The sequence below is a fragment of the Cetorhinus maximus genome, unplaced genomic scaffold (genome assembly GCF_964194155.1).
Source record: "Cetorhinus maximus unplaced genomic scaffold, sCetMax3.hap1.1 HAP1_SCAFFOLD_570, whole genome shotgun sequence".
NCBI classification, from domain to species: Eukaryota; Metazoa; Chordata; class Chondrichthyes; order Lamniformes; family Cetorhinidae; genus Cetorhinus; species Cetorhinus maximus.
In genome coordinates, this window is record NW_027596512.1 from 108,589 (window position 1) to 124,612 (window position 16,024).

The 16,024-nt window shown below is 58.1% G+C and overlaps 1 protein-coding gene across 1 annotated transcript; it reads left to right on the plus strand.

The window, feature by feature from the left end:
• The first annotated feature begins 4,051 nt into the window (after positions 1-4,051).
• Positions 4,052-15,586, plus strand: LOC144674156 (E3 ubiquitin-protein ligase pellino homolog 1-like). The gene is made up of 6 exons (XM_078535645.1): positions 4,052-4,197; positions 6,825-6,954; positions 8,587-8,688; positions 8,849-9,046; positions 13,501-13,689; positions 14,780-15,586. The coding sequence occupies exons 1-6, from the start codon at positions 4,052-4,054 to the stop codon at positions 15,350-15,352; spliced, it is 1,338 nt and encodes a 445-aa protein (XP_078391771.1). The 3' UTR covers positions 15,353-15,586.
• The last annotated feature ends 438 nt before the right edge of the window (positions 15,587-16,024 follow it).

Consider the following 16,024-nt stretch of genomic DNA (forward strand, 5'->3'; position numbering starts at 1 on the left):
GAGAATGTGTAAGAAAGATCGACAAGGACGATCCCAGAAACTGAGAGGTTAGAACGATCAGGAAAGATTGAACAGGCCGGGGCTCTTTCCTCTAGAAAAGAGACGGCCGAGGGGGTGACCTGATCGAGCTCTTTAAAATGATGGAGGGGGTTTCGATAGGGTCGACGTAGAGAAGATGTTTCCCCTTGTGAGAGGGGGGGGAGACCAGAACTAGGGGCCCATCGATATAAGACAGTCACTAATAAATTCGATGGGGATTTCAGGAGAAACTCCTTCACCCAGAGAGCGGGGAGCACGTGGGACTCGCTCCCGCGGGGAGCGGGGAGCACGTGGGACTCGCTCCCGCGGGGAGCACGTGGGACTCGCTCCCGCGGGGAGCGGGGAGCACGTGGGACTCGCTCCCGCGGGGAGCGGGGAGCACGTGGGACTCGCTCCCGCGGGGAGCGGGGAGCACGTGGGACTCGCTCCCGCGGGGAGCGGGGAGCACGTGGGACTCGCTCCCGCGGGGAGCGGGGAGCACGTGGGACTCGCTCCCGCGGGGAGCGGGGAGCACGTGGGACTCGCTCCCGCGGGGAGCGGGGAGCACGTGGGAGTCGCTCCCGCGGGGAGCGGGGAGCACGTGGGAGTCGCTCCCGCGGGGAGCGGGGAGCACGTGGGACTCGCTCCCGCGGGGAGCGGGGATCACGTGGGACTCGCTCCCGCGGGGAGCGGGGAGCACGTGGGACTCGCTCCCGCGGGGAGCACGTGGGACTCGCTCCCGCGGGGAGCACGTGGGACTCGCTCCCGCGGGGAGCACGTGGGACTCGCTCCCGCGGGGAGCACGTGGGACTCGCTCCCGCGGGGAGCACGTGGGACTCGCTCCCGCGGGGAGCGGGGAGCACGTGGGACTCGCTCCCGCGGGGAGCACGTGGGACTCGCTCCCGCGGGGAGCACGTGGGACTCGCTCCCGCGGGGAGCGGGGAGCACGTGGGACTCGCTCCCGCGGGGAGCACGTGGGACTCGCTCCCGCGGGGAGCACGTGGGACTCGCTCCCGCGGGGAGCGGGGAGCACGTGGGACTCGCTCCCGCGGGGAGCGGGGAGCACGTGGGACTCGCTCCCGCGGGGAGCGGGGAGCACGTGGGACTCGCTCCCGCGGGGAGCGGGGAGCACGTGGGACTCGCTCCCGCGGGGAGCGGGGAGCACGTGGGACTCGCTCCCGCGGGGAGCGGGGAGCACGTGGGACTCGCTCCCGCGGGGAGCGGGGAGCACGTGGGACTCGCTCCCGCGGGGAGCACGTGGGACTCGCTCCCGCGGGGAGCACGTGGGACTCGCTCCCGCGGGGAGCACGTGGGACTCGCTCCCGCGGGGAGCACGTGGGACTCGCTCCCGCGGGGAGCACGTGGGACTCGCTCCCGCGGGGAGCACGTGGGACTCGCTCCCGCGGGGAGCGGGGAGCACGTGGGACTCGCTCCCGCGGGGAGCGGGGAGCACGTGGGACTCGCTCCCGCGGGGAGCGGGGAGCACGTGGGACTCGCTCCCACGGGGAGCGGGGAGAACGTGGGACTCGCTCCCACAGGGAGTGGTCGGGGTGAATAGTATCGATACATTTAAGGGGGAAGCTGGATAAACACATGAGGGAGAAAGGAATAGAAGGATATGGTGATGGGGGGAGATGGAGGGGGGGGTGGAGAGGAGGCTCGGGTGGGGCAGAAACACCGGCAGATGGGCCGAATGGTCTGATTCTGTGGTGTGGATTCAGTTAATTTCCCCAAGGGATAGAAATGCGAGGAGCAGGATGGATTGATGGTGCCTCTTTGAAAGGGATGGGGGAGATGTTAAATATAGATCGAGGGTGGGAGTCAAACATATAACAGTTTAAACTGGTGCAGTTACAGATGGAGAGTTTGAATGGGTGGGCTGCAGTTTTCACTGAGAATGGTGACTCAGGCTGGGGGAGGAGCACTTCCCCCTCACTACCTGTCATCAGGGCCTCATCACCATGGGGGGCATCACAACCCTGCCCTCATGTCAAATAAATCCCACCCTCCCCCTCTCACTCCAGCCACACTGAGTCCCACACGTAACCACCATCCTGACTTGGAAATATATCGGCCGTTCCTTCACTGTCGCTGGGTCAAAATCCTGGAACTCCCTCCCTAACAGCACTGTGGGTGTACCTACACCACAGGGACTGCAGCGGTTCAAGAAGGCGGCTCACCCCCACCTTCTCAAGGGGCAATTAGGGATGGGTGATTCAAAAAGAATGTGACTCACATTCCTGTTACGTCTTTCACAACATCAGCAAGTCCCAAAGTGCACTCACTGTTGTAATGTCGGAAACGCAGCACCTAACTGACGCACAGCAAGGTCCCACAAACAGCAATGTGATAATGACCCAGATCCTCTGTTTTTAGTGATGTTGGATGAGGGATAAATATTGGTCCCAGACACCGGGGAGAACTCCCCCCTGCTCTTCTTCCAATAGTGGCCGTGGGATCTTTTACCCCCACCCGAGAGGGCAGATGGGGCCTCGGTTTAATGTCTCATCCCGAAAGACGGCACCTCCGACAGTGCGGCACTCCCTCAGTACTGACCCTCCGACAGTGCGGCGCTCCCTCGGCGCTGACCCTCCGACAGTGCGGCGCTCCCTCAGCACTGACCCCCCGACAGTGCGGCGCTCCCTCAGCGCTGACGCCCCGACAGTGCGGCGCTCCCTCAGCGCTGACCCTCTGACAGTGCGGCGCTCCCTCAGCACTGACCCCCCGACAGTGCGGCGCTCCCTCGGCGCTGACCCTCCGACAGTGCGGCGCTCCCTCAGCACTGACCCCCCGACAGTGCGGCGCTCCCTCGGCGCTGACCCTCCGACAGTGCGGCGCTCCCTCAGCACTGACCCTCCGACAGTGCGGCGCTCCCTCAGCACTGACCCTCCGACAGTGCGGCGCTCCCTGAGGAATGTGACTAGGGGCTGTTGGCCTGAATTTTGTGCTCAAGGCTCTGGACTGGGGCTTGAGGCCTGAACTTCGAGACCCAGCAAGACAGAGAGAGAGAGAGAGAGAGACACACAATGAGTCACCCTCTGGGGCAATGTTTAAACCCCCAGTAGGAGGCAGAGACCTGTTCCAGTTTCTTTCTCAGAGGAATGAGAGCTGGATCAGGGGCAGCAGCTGCACTGATGGGTCTCACCCTGGCCTGAATGGGATCAATTGTTCCTGTTTTCATGCACAGGGTGATTGGTGTACACTCAGCTCCCTCTGAAATATGAGGCCGCAGCACAGCTTCTCCAGCTCTTCTCCATCCTTCTCACTGTCCATTTATCATCCTGTACAGGCTGCTACAGCTCAGAGACCAGCATCCCTCCCACTGCACCAGCAGATTGCACACTCACTCACCATCCTGACATACCGCTCCCGGGAAAGGGATCAGTGTAGAGGGAGCTTTACTCTGTATCTAACCCCGTGCTGTACCTGTCCTGGGAGTGTTTGATGGGGACAGTGTAGAGGGAGCTTTACTCTGTATCTAACCCCGTGCTGTACCTGTCCTGGGAGTGTTTGATGGGGACAGTGTAGAGGGAGCCTTACTCTGTATCTAACCCCGTGCTGTACCTGTCCTGGGAGTGTTTGATGGGGACAGTGTAGAGGGAGCTTTACTCTGTATCTAACCCCGTGCTGTACCTGTCCTGGGAGTGTTTGATGGGGACGGTGTAGAGGGAGCTTTACTCTGTATCAAACCCGTGCTGTACCTGTCCTGGGAGTGTTTGATGGGGACAGTGTAGAGGGAGCTTTACTCTGTATCTAACCCCGTGCTGTACCTGTCCTGGGAGTGTTTGATGGGGACAGTGTAGAGGGAGCTTTACTCTGTATCTAACCCCGTGCTGTACCTGTCCTGGGGAGTATTACATGCAGTTCTCAAAATAGAAATATTTCCATTCCTGTCACAAACATCTTTGCTGTGATGAGTAAGAATTCAGTGGGGAATGCAGTGGGATTCTCAAGTGCCTGTCAGTGGGTGTGCTGCCAATGATGCATTGTGTAAGTGTTTAACGGAGCCTGTCTTACCCTGTGTTTTGACAGAATGGTGTTGGAGGGGTGCAGCCAGGCAGTAACCCCCGAGGCATTGGATCTGCACAGACCCCCGGACCTTCCCCTCGTACCCAACAGCAACGAGCACTCCCTCACTGACAAAGACATCGTCAAGTACGGAGAATTCATTGTCTTGGGGTAAGTGTCTCCGCACCTGGATCATTAACCTCGGGGTACAGCCCCACCCCACCCCTCCCCCATCTTTGTCCATCCCACTTCCTGAATTACTCCAATTCCCCCTCCACATTCTGTCCCAGTTTCTGAATGGTTAATGAGTATTAAGGGTTATGGCACCGGGGTGGGTGGATGGAGTTAAAATACAGATTGGCCACGATTTAATTGACCAGAACAGACTTGAGAGGCTGAATGGCCTCCTCCTGTTGCTGTGTAACAGGCTCGAGGGGCTGAATGGCCTCCTCCTGTTCCTGTGTAACAGGCTCGAGGAGGGGCTGAATGGCCTCCTCCTGTTCCTGTGTAACAGGCTGGAGGGGCTGAATGGCCTCCTCCTGTTCCTGTGTAACAGGGCTGGAGAGGGGCTGAATGGCCTCCTCCTGTTCCTGTGTAACAGGCTCGAGGAGGGGGCTGAATGGCCTCCTCCTGTTCCTGTGTAACAGGCTCGAGGAGGGGCTGAATGGCCTCCTCCTGTTCCTGTGTAACAGGCTCGAGGAGGGGCTGAATGGCCTCCTCCTGTTCCTGTGTAACAGGCTGGAGAGGGGCTGAATGGCCTCCTCCTGTTCCTGTGTAACAGGCTGGAGAGGGGCTGAATGGCCTCCTCCTGTTCCTGTGTAACAGGCTGGAGGGGCTGAATGGCCTCCTCCTGTTCCTGTGTAACAGGCTGGAGGGGCTGAATAGCCTCCCCCTGTTCCTGTGTAACAGGCTGGAGGGGCTGAATGGCCTCCTCCTGTTCCTGTGTAACAGGCTGGAGGGGCTGAATGGCCTCCTCCTGTTCCTGTGTAACAGGCTGGAGGGGCTGAATGGCCTCCTCCTGTTCCTGTGTAACAGGCTGGAGGGGCTGAATGGCCTCCTCCTGTTCCTGTGTAACAGGCTGGAGGGGCTGAATGGCCTCCTCCTGTTCCTGTGTAACAGGCTGGAGGGGCTGAATGGCCTCCTCCTGTTCCTGTGTAACAGGCTGGAGGGGCTGAATGGCCTCCTCCTGTTCCTGTGTAACAGGCTGGAGGGGCTGAATGGCCTCCTCCTGTTCCTGTGTAACAGGCTGGAGGGGCTGAATGGCCTCCTCCTGTTCCTGTGTAACAGGCTGGAGGGGCTGAATGGCCTCCTCCTGTTCCTGTGTAACAGGCCGGAGGGGCTGAATGGCCTCCTCCTGTTCCTGTGTAACAGGGCTGGAGGGGCGGCTGTGGGAGAGAGAATTCCACTTGTCTTCCCCGCTTTCTGTGAAGCGTTTCTGAAATTCTCGACCGAATGACCTGGTTCTGATTTTATGGTTTTGCCCCCTTGTTCTAGACCCCCCCTACACCACAGCACCCCCCCCATATACCTCTTTAACCTGTGGGAATAGTTTCTCTCTGTGGATCCTAACAATTCCCCTCAAAAATCTTTAAAATCTTAGCCAAATCGTGCCTCAGCCTCCTGAATCCCAGGGATTACAAATCTTCGTGTGAAACCCCTGCTTGTAATTTCCCCCTCTCAGCCCCGGTGATCTGCACTGTTGAATCACCCACTCCAGGGCCGGTATCCTCCTGACTGAGGACAGGGGCCTGGAACTGAACACAGTCACTCCAGCCGGGGCCTAAGCATCGTTCTGTCCCAGAACCTCGCCCCCACAGTCTGGTTCCAGTGGCTGTTTGCCTGTGGCGGGCATCACAGTCAAGACTGGGCCGTTCCAGAAGGGCAGAAGTGAAGCCTGGGCTAGCATTACCCCTCTCTGTGGTGCTGGGGGGCGTACCCAGCACAGAGCAGGGATTGGACCTTGGAATCTTCCTGTGCGACAGCCAAGGGAACCCTAACGTCACTGAGCCAGGTTGAGGGTGGGTGGGGGGGAGCCAATGCTGAGCCATGAACGAACAAGGAGTTGGGGCAGGGAGGTAACTTTAAATACAGAGTACAGGCCATTCAGCCCATCTGCTGGTGTTTCTGCCCCACACAAGTCTCCTCCCACACCCCTCCATCTCACCCCATCCCCATATCCTCCTATTCCTTTCTCCCTCATGTGTTTATCCAGCTTCCCCCTTAAATGTATCGATACTATTCACCTCGACCACTCCCTGTGGGAGCAAGTCCCACATTCTCCCCGCTCCCCGTGGGAGCGAGTCCCACATTCTCCCCGCTCCCCGTGGGAGCGAGTCCCACATTCTCCCCACTCCCCGTGGGAGCGAGTCCCACATTCTCCCCACTCCCCGTGGGAGCGAGTCCCACATTCTCCCCACTCCCCGTGGGAGCGAGTCCCACATTCTCCCCACTCCCCGTGGGAGCGAGTCCCACATTCTCCCCACTCCCCGTGGGAGCGAGTCCCACATTCTCCCCACTCTCTGGGTGAAGGAGTTTCTCCTGAATTCCCGATCGGATTTATTAGTGACTGTCTTATATCGATGGGCCCCTAGTTCTGGTCTCCCCTACCCACCCCCCCCCCCGCCCTCACAAGGGGAAACATCTTCTCTACGTCGACCCTATCGAAACCCCCTCCGTCATTTTAAAGAGCTCGATCGGGTCAGCTCTTGCCGTGCTCATGTTGAGTGTGTTTTGCAGCAGATTTGGTCATTCACACCCTGACGCTCCTGAATCACTGATCCAATTCTCTCTCGCTCCAGTTACAATGGGTCACTGGCTAACGGAGACCGAGGGAGACGGAGGAGTAGACTGGCCCTGTATAAGAGAGCGAGTCCCAATGGTGTCAAGCCCGACGTCATCCACATCACATCGACACCCCTGGCATCAAAGGTAACCTTCCGGCTGGCGTTCGACACATCCCCATCACCTTTTACCACCTCAGGCCATCCCAAAGTGTTTCCTTCATTGTCTAAGTGCGCTCACTGTTGTAATATAGGAAACCCAGAAGCCCATTTACACACAGCAAGATCCCACAAACAGTGAGTGAGGCAGGGCCTTTGCCCAAACACCAGAACTCTTCCCCCTCCCCCGCCCTTCTTCCAATAGAGGCTGTGGGATTATTTACGTCCACCCGGGAGGTCAGTTTAATGTATCCTGTGAAAGGCCCCTCCGACTGTGCGGCACTCCCTCAGCGCTGACCCTCCGACAGTGCGGCGCTCCCTCAGCGCTGACCCTCTGACTGTGCGGCGCATCCTCAATACTGACCCTCCGACAGTGCGGCGCTTCCTCGGCACTGACCCTCCGACAGTGCGGCGCTCCCTCGGCCCTGACCCTCCGACAGTGCGGCGCTCCCTCGGCCCTGACCTCTCCGACAGTGCGGCGCTCCCTCGGCGCTGACCCTCCGACAGTGCGGCGCTCCCTCAGCACTGACCCTCCGACAGTGCGGCGCTCCCTCAGCACTGACCCTCCGACAGTGCGGCGCTCCCTCAGCACTGACCCTCCGACAGTGCGGCGCTCCCTCAGCACTGACCCTCCGACAGTGCGGCTCTCCCTCAGTACTGACCCTCCGACAGTGCGGCGCATCCTCAATACTGACCCTCCAACAGTGCGGCGCTCCCTCGGCACTGACCCTCCGACAGTGCGGCGCTCCCTCAGCACTGACCCTCCGACAGTGCGGCGCTCCCTCAGCGCTGACCCTCCGACAGTGCGGCGCTCCCTCGGCCCTGACCTCTCCGACAGTGCGGCGCTCCCTCAGCGCTGACCCTCTGACTGTGCGGCGCATCCTCAATACTGACCCTCCGACAGTGCGGCGCTCCCTCGGCACTGACCCTCCGACAGTGCGGCGCTCCCTCGGCCCTGACCCTCCGACAGTGCGGCGCTCCCTCGGCCCTGACCTCTCCGACAGTGCGGCGCTCCCTCGGCGCTGACCCTCCGACAGTGCGGCGCTGACCCTCCGACAGTGCGGCGCTCCCTCAGCACTGACCCTCCGACAGTGCGGCGCATCCTCAGCACTGACCCTCCGACAGTGCGGCGCTCCCTCAGCACTGACCCTCCGACAGTGCGGCGCATCCTCAGCACTGACCCTCCGACAGTGCGGCGCTCCCTCGGCACTGACCCTCCGACAGTGCGGCGCTCCCTCAGCACTGATCCTCCGACAGTGCGGCGCTCCCTCAGCACTGACCCTCCGACAATGCGGCGCTCCCTCAGCACTGACCCTCCGACAGTGCGGCGCTCCCTCAGTACTGACCCTCCGACGGTGCGGCTCTCCCTCAGCACTGACCCTCCGACAGTGCGGCGCTCCCTCGGCACTGACCCTCCGACAGTGCGGCGCTCCCTCGGCACTGACCCTCCGACAGTGCGGCGCTCCCTCGGTACAATACCAGTGAGTTCTGACGGTATTGCGTTCTCAAAAGGAGAAGCTTGGAAATCAGATCTAATTGTGCACGTTTGAGAATCGGGAATATGAAAGCGTGCGTCGGTGGTCTGCTGTGTCCGCGAGCTAACAGTGGGCTCTGATTACAGGCACTGAGTAACATGGGGCAGCACAGTGTGTCTTACACCCTGTCTCGCAGTCAGTCTGTCATCGTGGAGTACAGTCACGACAATAACACGGACATGTTCCAGGTAAAGGAGCCTCGGCGCGGAGGGGGGGTTTGGGGGAGGGAGGTGGGAGGTTACTGGGCTGTGGCGGTGGGGGGGGGGTAGGGGGGAGAGGCAGGGGCTTGCGGGACTGTGCTGCCAGGAGCTCCGATCGTCTACGCTCCCTCTCGCTCTCTGGTTACAGATCGGCCGATCGACAGAGACGCTCATCGATTTCGTGGTGACCGACACGGCACCCAGCAGCCAAAGCAACAGCGACTCGCAGTCCATGCAGAGCACCATCTCCAGGTTCGCATGCCGCATCACCTGCGGGCGCAGCCCACCCTACACCGCGCGCATTTACGCAGCCGGATTCGACTCGTCGAAGAACATCTTCCTCGGTGTAAGTGGCAGCCATCCCTCTACAGCCTCGCACAGCTGGACTCTCCCAGCTCCTGTCACTCCCCTCGGGACGTCCCAAAGCACTTCACAGACAGTGAAGGACTTTTTTTTTTTGAAGTGCGGTCCCTGTTGTAATGTAGGAAACTCAGCAGCCAATTTACGCACAGCAAGATCCCACAAACAGCAATGTGATAATGACCCAGATCATCTGTTTTTTAGTGATGTTGGGTGAGGGATAAATATTGGCCCCAGGACCCCGGGGAGAACTCCCCCCTGCTCTTCTTCCAATAGTGGCCGTGGGATCTTTTACCCCCACCCGAGAGGGCAGACGGGGCCTCGGTTTAATGTCTCACCCTGAAAGACGGCACCTCCGACAGTGCGGCGCTCCCTCAGTGCTGACCCTCCGACAGTGCGGCGCTCCCTCAGTGCTGACCCTCCGACAGTGCGGCGCTCCCTCAGCACTGACCCTCCGACAGTGCGGCGCTCCCTCAGCACTGACCCTCCGACAGTGCGGCGCTCCCTCAGCACTGACCCTCCGACAGTGCGGCGCTCCCTCAGCACTGACCCTCCGACAGTGCGGCGCTCCCTCAGCACTGACCCTCCGACAGTGCGGCGCTCCCTCAGCACTGACCCTCCGACAGTGCGGCGCTCCCTCAGCACTGACCCTCCGACAGTGCGGCGCTCCCTCAGCACTGACCCTCCGACAGTGCGGCGCTCCCTCAGCACTGACCCTCCGACAGTGCGGCGCTCCCTCAGCACTGACCCTCCGACAGTGCGGCGGTCCCTCAGCACTGACCCTCTAATAGTGCGGCGCTCCCTCAGCACTGACCCTCCGACAGTGCGGCGCTCCCTCAGCACCGACCCTCCGACAGTGCGGCGCTCCCTCAGCACTGACCCTCCGACAGTGCAGCACTCCCTCAGTACTCCACATAGTGTAGGGGGGTAACATATTAACATGAAAAGAGCTAACAGGAAGCAGAAAGTCAGGAGAAATGGGTATTTTACGAGTTGGCTATCTGTAACTAGTAGAGCGCTGGGGCCTCAGCTATTTACAATTTATATCAATGACTTGGGTGGAGGGACTGAATTCATAAGTTTGCCAATGACAGCAAGATAGATAGGAAAGGAAGTTGACCAAGTGGAGGTAAAGAGCGAGCAGAGACTAGTTAAAGTTAAGCGAGTGGGTTGAATTTTGACAGATGGAGTATAGTGTTGGTCTTCCCCAGAGAGCAGAGGCTGGGTCATCAGACCTATTCACAGCCGAGTCAGACAGATTTTTGATCGACAAGGGAGTCGAGGGTTATGGGGGCCGGGGGCGCAGACAGGAAAGTCGAGCTGAGGGCCACAATCAGATCAGCCATGGTCTTGTTGAATAGCGGAGCAGGCTCGAGGGGCCGAATGGCCTACTCTTGATCCTAAGTCCTATACTCCTCCTGGCACTGGGGAGTGTCAGCCAGGTTCATGGGGCTCGATCACTGGAGTGGGGCTGGAGCTGACAATCTTCGGACTCGGAGCGGAGGGAGGGATTCTATCTACTGGACCGTGCACTGCTAACAGCACAGGGGCCAGTGTCCCCTGGATCTCCCAGGTTATTAAAAGCTCTGGTGAGTGGTTAGGGTGGACCGAAAATCTCCAAAGCCTGTGACTGAAGCTGCCCATGACTGGGGTATATTAGAAAAATAACCAGCAGAAACAGCTGGCAAAATTCATCCAGTTCAGTATCTTTCATCAGACACTTTTCTTACAATTCCTCCCCCCCTCCCCCAGTGTGACACCCGCTGTCCCCATTTACCCCCAGTCTGTGACACCCTCTGACCCCATTTACCCCCAGTCTGTGACACCCTCTGACCCCATTTACCCCCAGTCTGTGACACCCTCTGACCCCATTTACCCCCAGTCTGTGACACGCTCTGACCCCATTTACCCCCAGTCTGTGACACCCTCTGTCCCCACCCAGTCTGTGACACCCTCTGTCCCCATTTACCCCCAGTCTGTGACACCCTCTGTCCGCACCCAGTCTGTGACACCCTCCGTCCTCATTTACCCCCAGTCTGTGACACCCTGTCCCCATTTACCCCCAGTCTGACACCCTCTGTCCCCATTTACCCCCAGTCTGTGTGACACCCTCTGTCCCCATTTACCCCCAGTCTGTGTGACACCCTCTGACCCCATTTACCCCAAGTCTGTGACACCCTCTGACCCCAAGTCTGTGACACCCTCTGACCCCATTTGCCCCAAGTCTGTGACACTCCCTGTCCCCATTTACCCCCAGTCTGTGTGACACCCTCTGTCCCCATTTACCCCCAGTCTGTGACATCCACTGACCCCATTTACCCCCAGTCTGACACCCTCTGACCCCATTTACCCCCAGTCTGCGTGACACCCTCTGACCCCATTTACCCCAAGTCTGTGACACCCTCTGACCCCATTTACCCCCAGTCTGTGTGACACCCTCTGACGCCATTTACCCCCAGTCTGTGACACACTCTGACCCCATTTACCCCCAGTCTGTGACACGCTCTGACCCCATTTACCCCCAGTCTGTGACACCCTCTGTCCCCACCCAGTCTGTGACACCCTCTGTCCCCATTTACCCCCAGTCTGTGACACCCTCTGTCCGCACCCAGTCTGTGACACCCTCTGTCCCCATTTACCCCCAGTCTGTGACACCCTGTCCCCATTTACCCCCAGTCTGTGACACCCTCTGTCCCCATTTACCCCCAGTCTGTGACACCCTGTCCCCATTTACCCCCAGTCTGTGACACCCTCTGTCCCCATTTACCCCGTCTGTGTGACACTCTCTGTCCCCATTTACCCCCAGTCTGTGTGACACCCTCTGACCCCATTTACCCCCTCTGTGTGACACCCTCTGACCCCATTAACCCCCAGTCTGTGACACCCTCTGACCCCATTTACCCCCAGTCTGACACCCTCTGACCCCATTTACCCCCAGTCCGTGACACCCTCTGTCCCCATTTACCCCCAGTCTGTGACACCCTCTGTTCCCATTTACCCAGTGTCTGTGACACCCTCTGACCCCATTTACCCCCAGTCTGACACCCTCTGACCCCATTTACCCCCAGTCTGTGACACCCTCTGTTCCCATTTACCCCCAGTCTGTGTGACACCCTCTGTCCCCATTTACCCCCAGTCTGTGTGACACCCTCTGTCCCCATTTACCCCCAGTCTGTGACATCTCTGTCCCCATTTACCCCCAGTCTGTGATACCCTGTCCCCATTTACCCCCAGTCTGACACCCTCTCCCCATTTACCCCCAGTCTGTGACACCCTCTGTCCCCATTTACCCCCAGTCTGTGACACCCTCTGTCCCCATTTACCCCCAGTCTGTGACACCCTCTGTCCCCATTTACCCCCAGTCTGTGTGACACCCTCTGTCCCCATTTACCCCCAGTCTGTGACACCCTCTGTCCCCATTTACCCCCAGTCTGTGTGACACCCTCTGTCCCCATTTACCCCCAGTCTGTGACATCTCTGTCCCCATTTACCCCCAGTCTGTGATACCCTGTCCCCATTTGCCCCCAGTCTGTGACACCCTCTGTCCCCATTTACCCCCAGTGTGTGTGACACCCTCTGACCCCATTTACCCCCAGTCTGTGACACCCTGTCCCCATTTACCCCGTCTGTGACACCCTCTGTTCCCATTTACCCCCAGTCTGTAACACCCTCTGACCCCATTTACCCCCAGTCTGTGACACCCTCTGACCCCATTTACCCCCAGTCTGTGACACCCTCTGACCCCACTTACCCCCAGTCTGTGACACCCTCTGTCCTCATTTACTCCCAGTCTGTGATACCCTGTCCCCATTTACCCCCAGTCTGTGACACCCTCTGTCCCCATTTACCCATTCTGTGTTTTGACCCCTCTCTGTATTTACCCCGTTTAGTTGACCCCTCTCTCAATATCTATTCTGACCCCTCTCTCTTCGTATTTACCCCCCAGTCTGTGTTCTGACCTCTCTCTCCATATTTACTCCCAGTCTGTTCTGATCCCTCGCTCTGTATTTAACCCATCTTTGACCTTTCTCTCTCCATATTTACCCCGCTGTATCTGTATTTACCCTCCAGTCTGTGTTCTGAACCTTCTCTCTCTGCATTTACCACCTCTAGTCTGTTCTGATGCCTCTGTACTTACCCCCAATCTGTGTTCTGACCCCTCTCTATTTACCACCAGTCTGTTCTGACCTTTCTCTGTCCATATTTACACCATCGGTATATTGACCCCTCTCTGTATTTACCCCATCTATGTTCTAACCCGCTCCCGATATTTACCCCCAGTCTAGTTCTGCCCCCTCTGTATTCACACCCAGTCTGTGTTCCGACCCTTCTCCCTCTCTCTTTCTCTGTATTTAACCCCCAGTCTGTGTTCTGACCCCTCTCTCTCCGTACTTACCCCCAGTCTGTGTTCTGACCCCTCTCTGTGTCACTGGTCTTTAGGAGAGAGCTGCAAAGTGGCGGACTCCAGATGGATTGATGGACGGTCTCACCACGAATGGCGTCCTGGTGATGCACCCTGCTCATGGTTTCTGTGATGACTCCCTGCCTGGTGTGTGGCGCGAGATCTCAGTCTGTGGAAATGTGTATGCCCTGCGGGAGACACGGTCTGCACAGCAGAGAGGGAAGCTGGTATGTGACCTGCACAGAGTGCAGTATCTCAGCACAGGAACCCAACCCAAAGATCCATTCATAGCTTAAAGGAGGGGTATAGAGGGAGCTTTACTCTGTATCTAACCCCGTGCTGTACCTGTCCTGGGAGTGTTTGCTGGGGACGGTGTAGAGGGAGCTTTACTCTGTATCTAACCCCGTGCTGTACCTGTTCTGGGAGTGTTTGATGGGGACGGTGTAGAGGGAGCTTTACTCTGTATCTAACCCCGTGCTGTACCTGTCCTGGGAGTGTTTGATGGGGTCAGTGTAGAGGGAGCTTTACTCTGTATCTAACCCCGTGCTGTACCTGTCCTGGGAGTGTTTGGTGGGGACAGTGTAGAGGGAGCTTTACTCTGTATCTAACCCTGTGCTGTACCTGTCCTGGGAGTGTTTGATGGGGACAGTGTAGAGGGAGCGTTACTCTGTATCTAACCCCGTGTTGTACCTGTCCTGGGAGTGTTTGATGGGGACGGTGTAGAGGGAGCTTTACTCTGTATCTAACCACGTGCTGTACCTGTTCTGGGAATGTTTGATGGGGACGGTGTAGAGGGAGCTTTACTCTGTATCTAACCCTGTGCTGTACCTGTCCTGGGAGTGTTTGATGGGGACAGTGTAGAGGGAGCGTTACTCTGTATCTAACCCCGTGCTGTACCTGTCCTGGTAGTGTTTGGTGGGGACAGTGTAGAGGGAGCTTTACTCAGTATCTAACCCCGTGCTGTACCTGTCCTGGGAGTGTTTGATGGGGACAGTGTAGAGGGAGCTTTACTCTGTATCTAACCCTGTGCTGTACCTGTCCTGGGAGTGTTTGATGGGGACAGTGTAGAGGGAGCTTTACTCTGTATCTAACCCCGTGCTGTACCTGTCCTGGGAATGTTTGATGGGGACAGTGTAGAGGGAGCTTTACTCAGTATCTAACCCCGTGCTGTACCTGTCCTGGGAGTGTTTGATGGGGACAGTGTAGAGGGAGCTTTACTCTGTATCTAACCCTGTGCTGTACCTGTCCTGGGAGTGTTTGATGGGGACAGTGTAGGGTGTTTGATTCGCTCTATAATCACCATTCTTTTGTTTTTAGGTGGAGAACGAATCCAACGTATTACAGGATGGCTCGCTGATTGACCTGTGTGGTGCTACACTGCTCTGGCGCACAACCGAAGGTCTGGAGAATGCGCCCACCCTCAAGCACCTGGAGGCGCTGCGGCAGGAGATCAATGCAGCGCGCCCGCAGTGCCCGGTGGGCTTCAGTACACTGGCATTCCCCAGCCTGGCCCGGCGGGAGGTCATCGAGAAGCAGCAGCCCTGGGTGTACGTCAGCTGCGGCCACGTCCACGGCTACCACAGCTGGGGCTGCCGCAAGGAGGCTGGGGGTGCCACAGACGAACGCGAGTGCCCTCTCTGCCGGCAGGTCGGGCCCTACGTGCCCCTGTGGATGGGATGCGAAGCAGGGTCGTACCTGGACGCCGGGCCTCCCAGTCACGCCTTCTGCCCCTGTGGTCACGTCTGCTCAGCCAAGACGGTGAAGTACTGGTCGCGGATCCCGCTCCCTCATGGCACACACGACTTCCATGCGGCCTGTCCCTTCTGTGCCACCTGGCTCACTGGTGACAAAGGCTACATCAAGCTCATCTACCAGGGACCCCTCGACTAAACGCCCTCCGAATCCCACTCTGCTTGTTCCTTTACAGCACTAACGGCTTAACACCACAGGCCACAAATCTCACCATCTCTCTCTCTGGAATCATTATATTTATGCAAAAACCTTGTCCTTTTTTAAAAAAAATAATATAAAAAGATATATATAATATTTGGCAGTGTGAAAAATGTTGAAAGCAGGAGTCTAAATGGTTGTTTTTGTAAAAGGTCGAATTAAAAGGTTTAAAAATGCATTTGTCCGGACTGGTTTGGCAGCTTCCTTTCTCCAGACGGGTCCCTCACCCTCTCTCCCCACCTCTGTTCATCTGGAGTCTGTGGGGTTCAGCTCCCTCTCCCCCCACTACCCCCTTATCTCCCTCTCCAATTGACTATTCTCCTTACTCCAGGCAGTGCGATCACACTGTCACTGAGTGAGGGAGCCGTCTCTCCACACAAAGGATTGAGCACAAACTCCAAGCCAACAATCCCTAGTTCGACAGCAGCGGGGGCTGGGTCACTGAATATATTCGAGGCCGAGTTAGACAGATTTTTGATCGACGAGGGAGTCGAGGGTTGGGGGGGCAGGGGAGACAGGAAAGTACAATCAGATCAGCCATGAATAGTGGAACAGGCTCGAGGGGCCGAATGTCCTCCTCCTGCTTGTGTTCTCACTCTTGTGAAGTTCACA

What these genes read in the sequence shown, in the direction of transcription:
- LOC144674156 (XM_078535645.1), top strand. Translation starts at nt 4,052, where the DNA reads ATGGTGTTGGAGGGGTGCAGCCAGGCAGTAACCCCCGAGGCATTGGAT. An exon ending in GGAGAATTCATTGTCTTGGG is followed by an intron (nt 4,198 to 6,824) that starts GTAAGTGTCTCC and finishes CTCTCGCTCCAG; the next exon opens with TTACAATGGGTCACTGGCTA. An exon ending in ATAACACGGACATGTTCCAG is followed by an intron (nt 8,689 to 8,848) that starts GTAAAGGAGCCT and finishes CTCTGGTTACAG; the next exon opens with ATCGGCCGATCGACAGAGAC.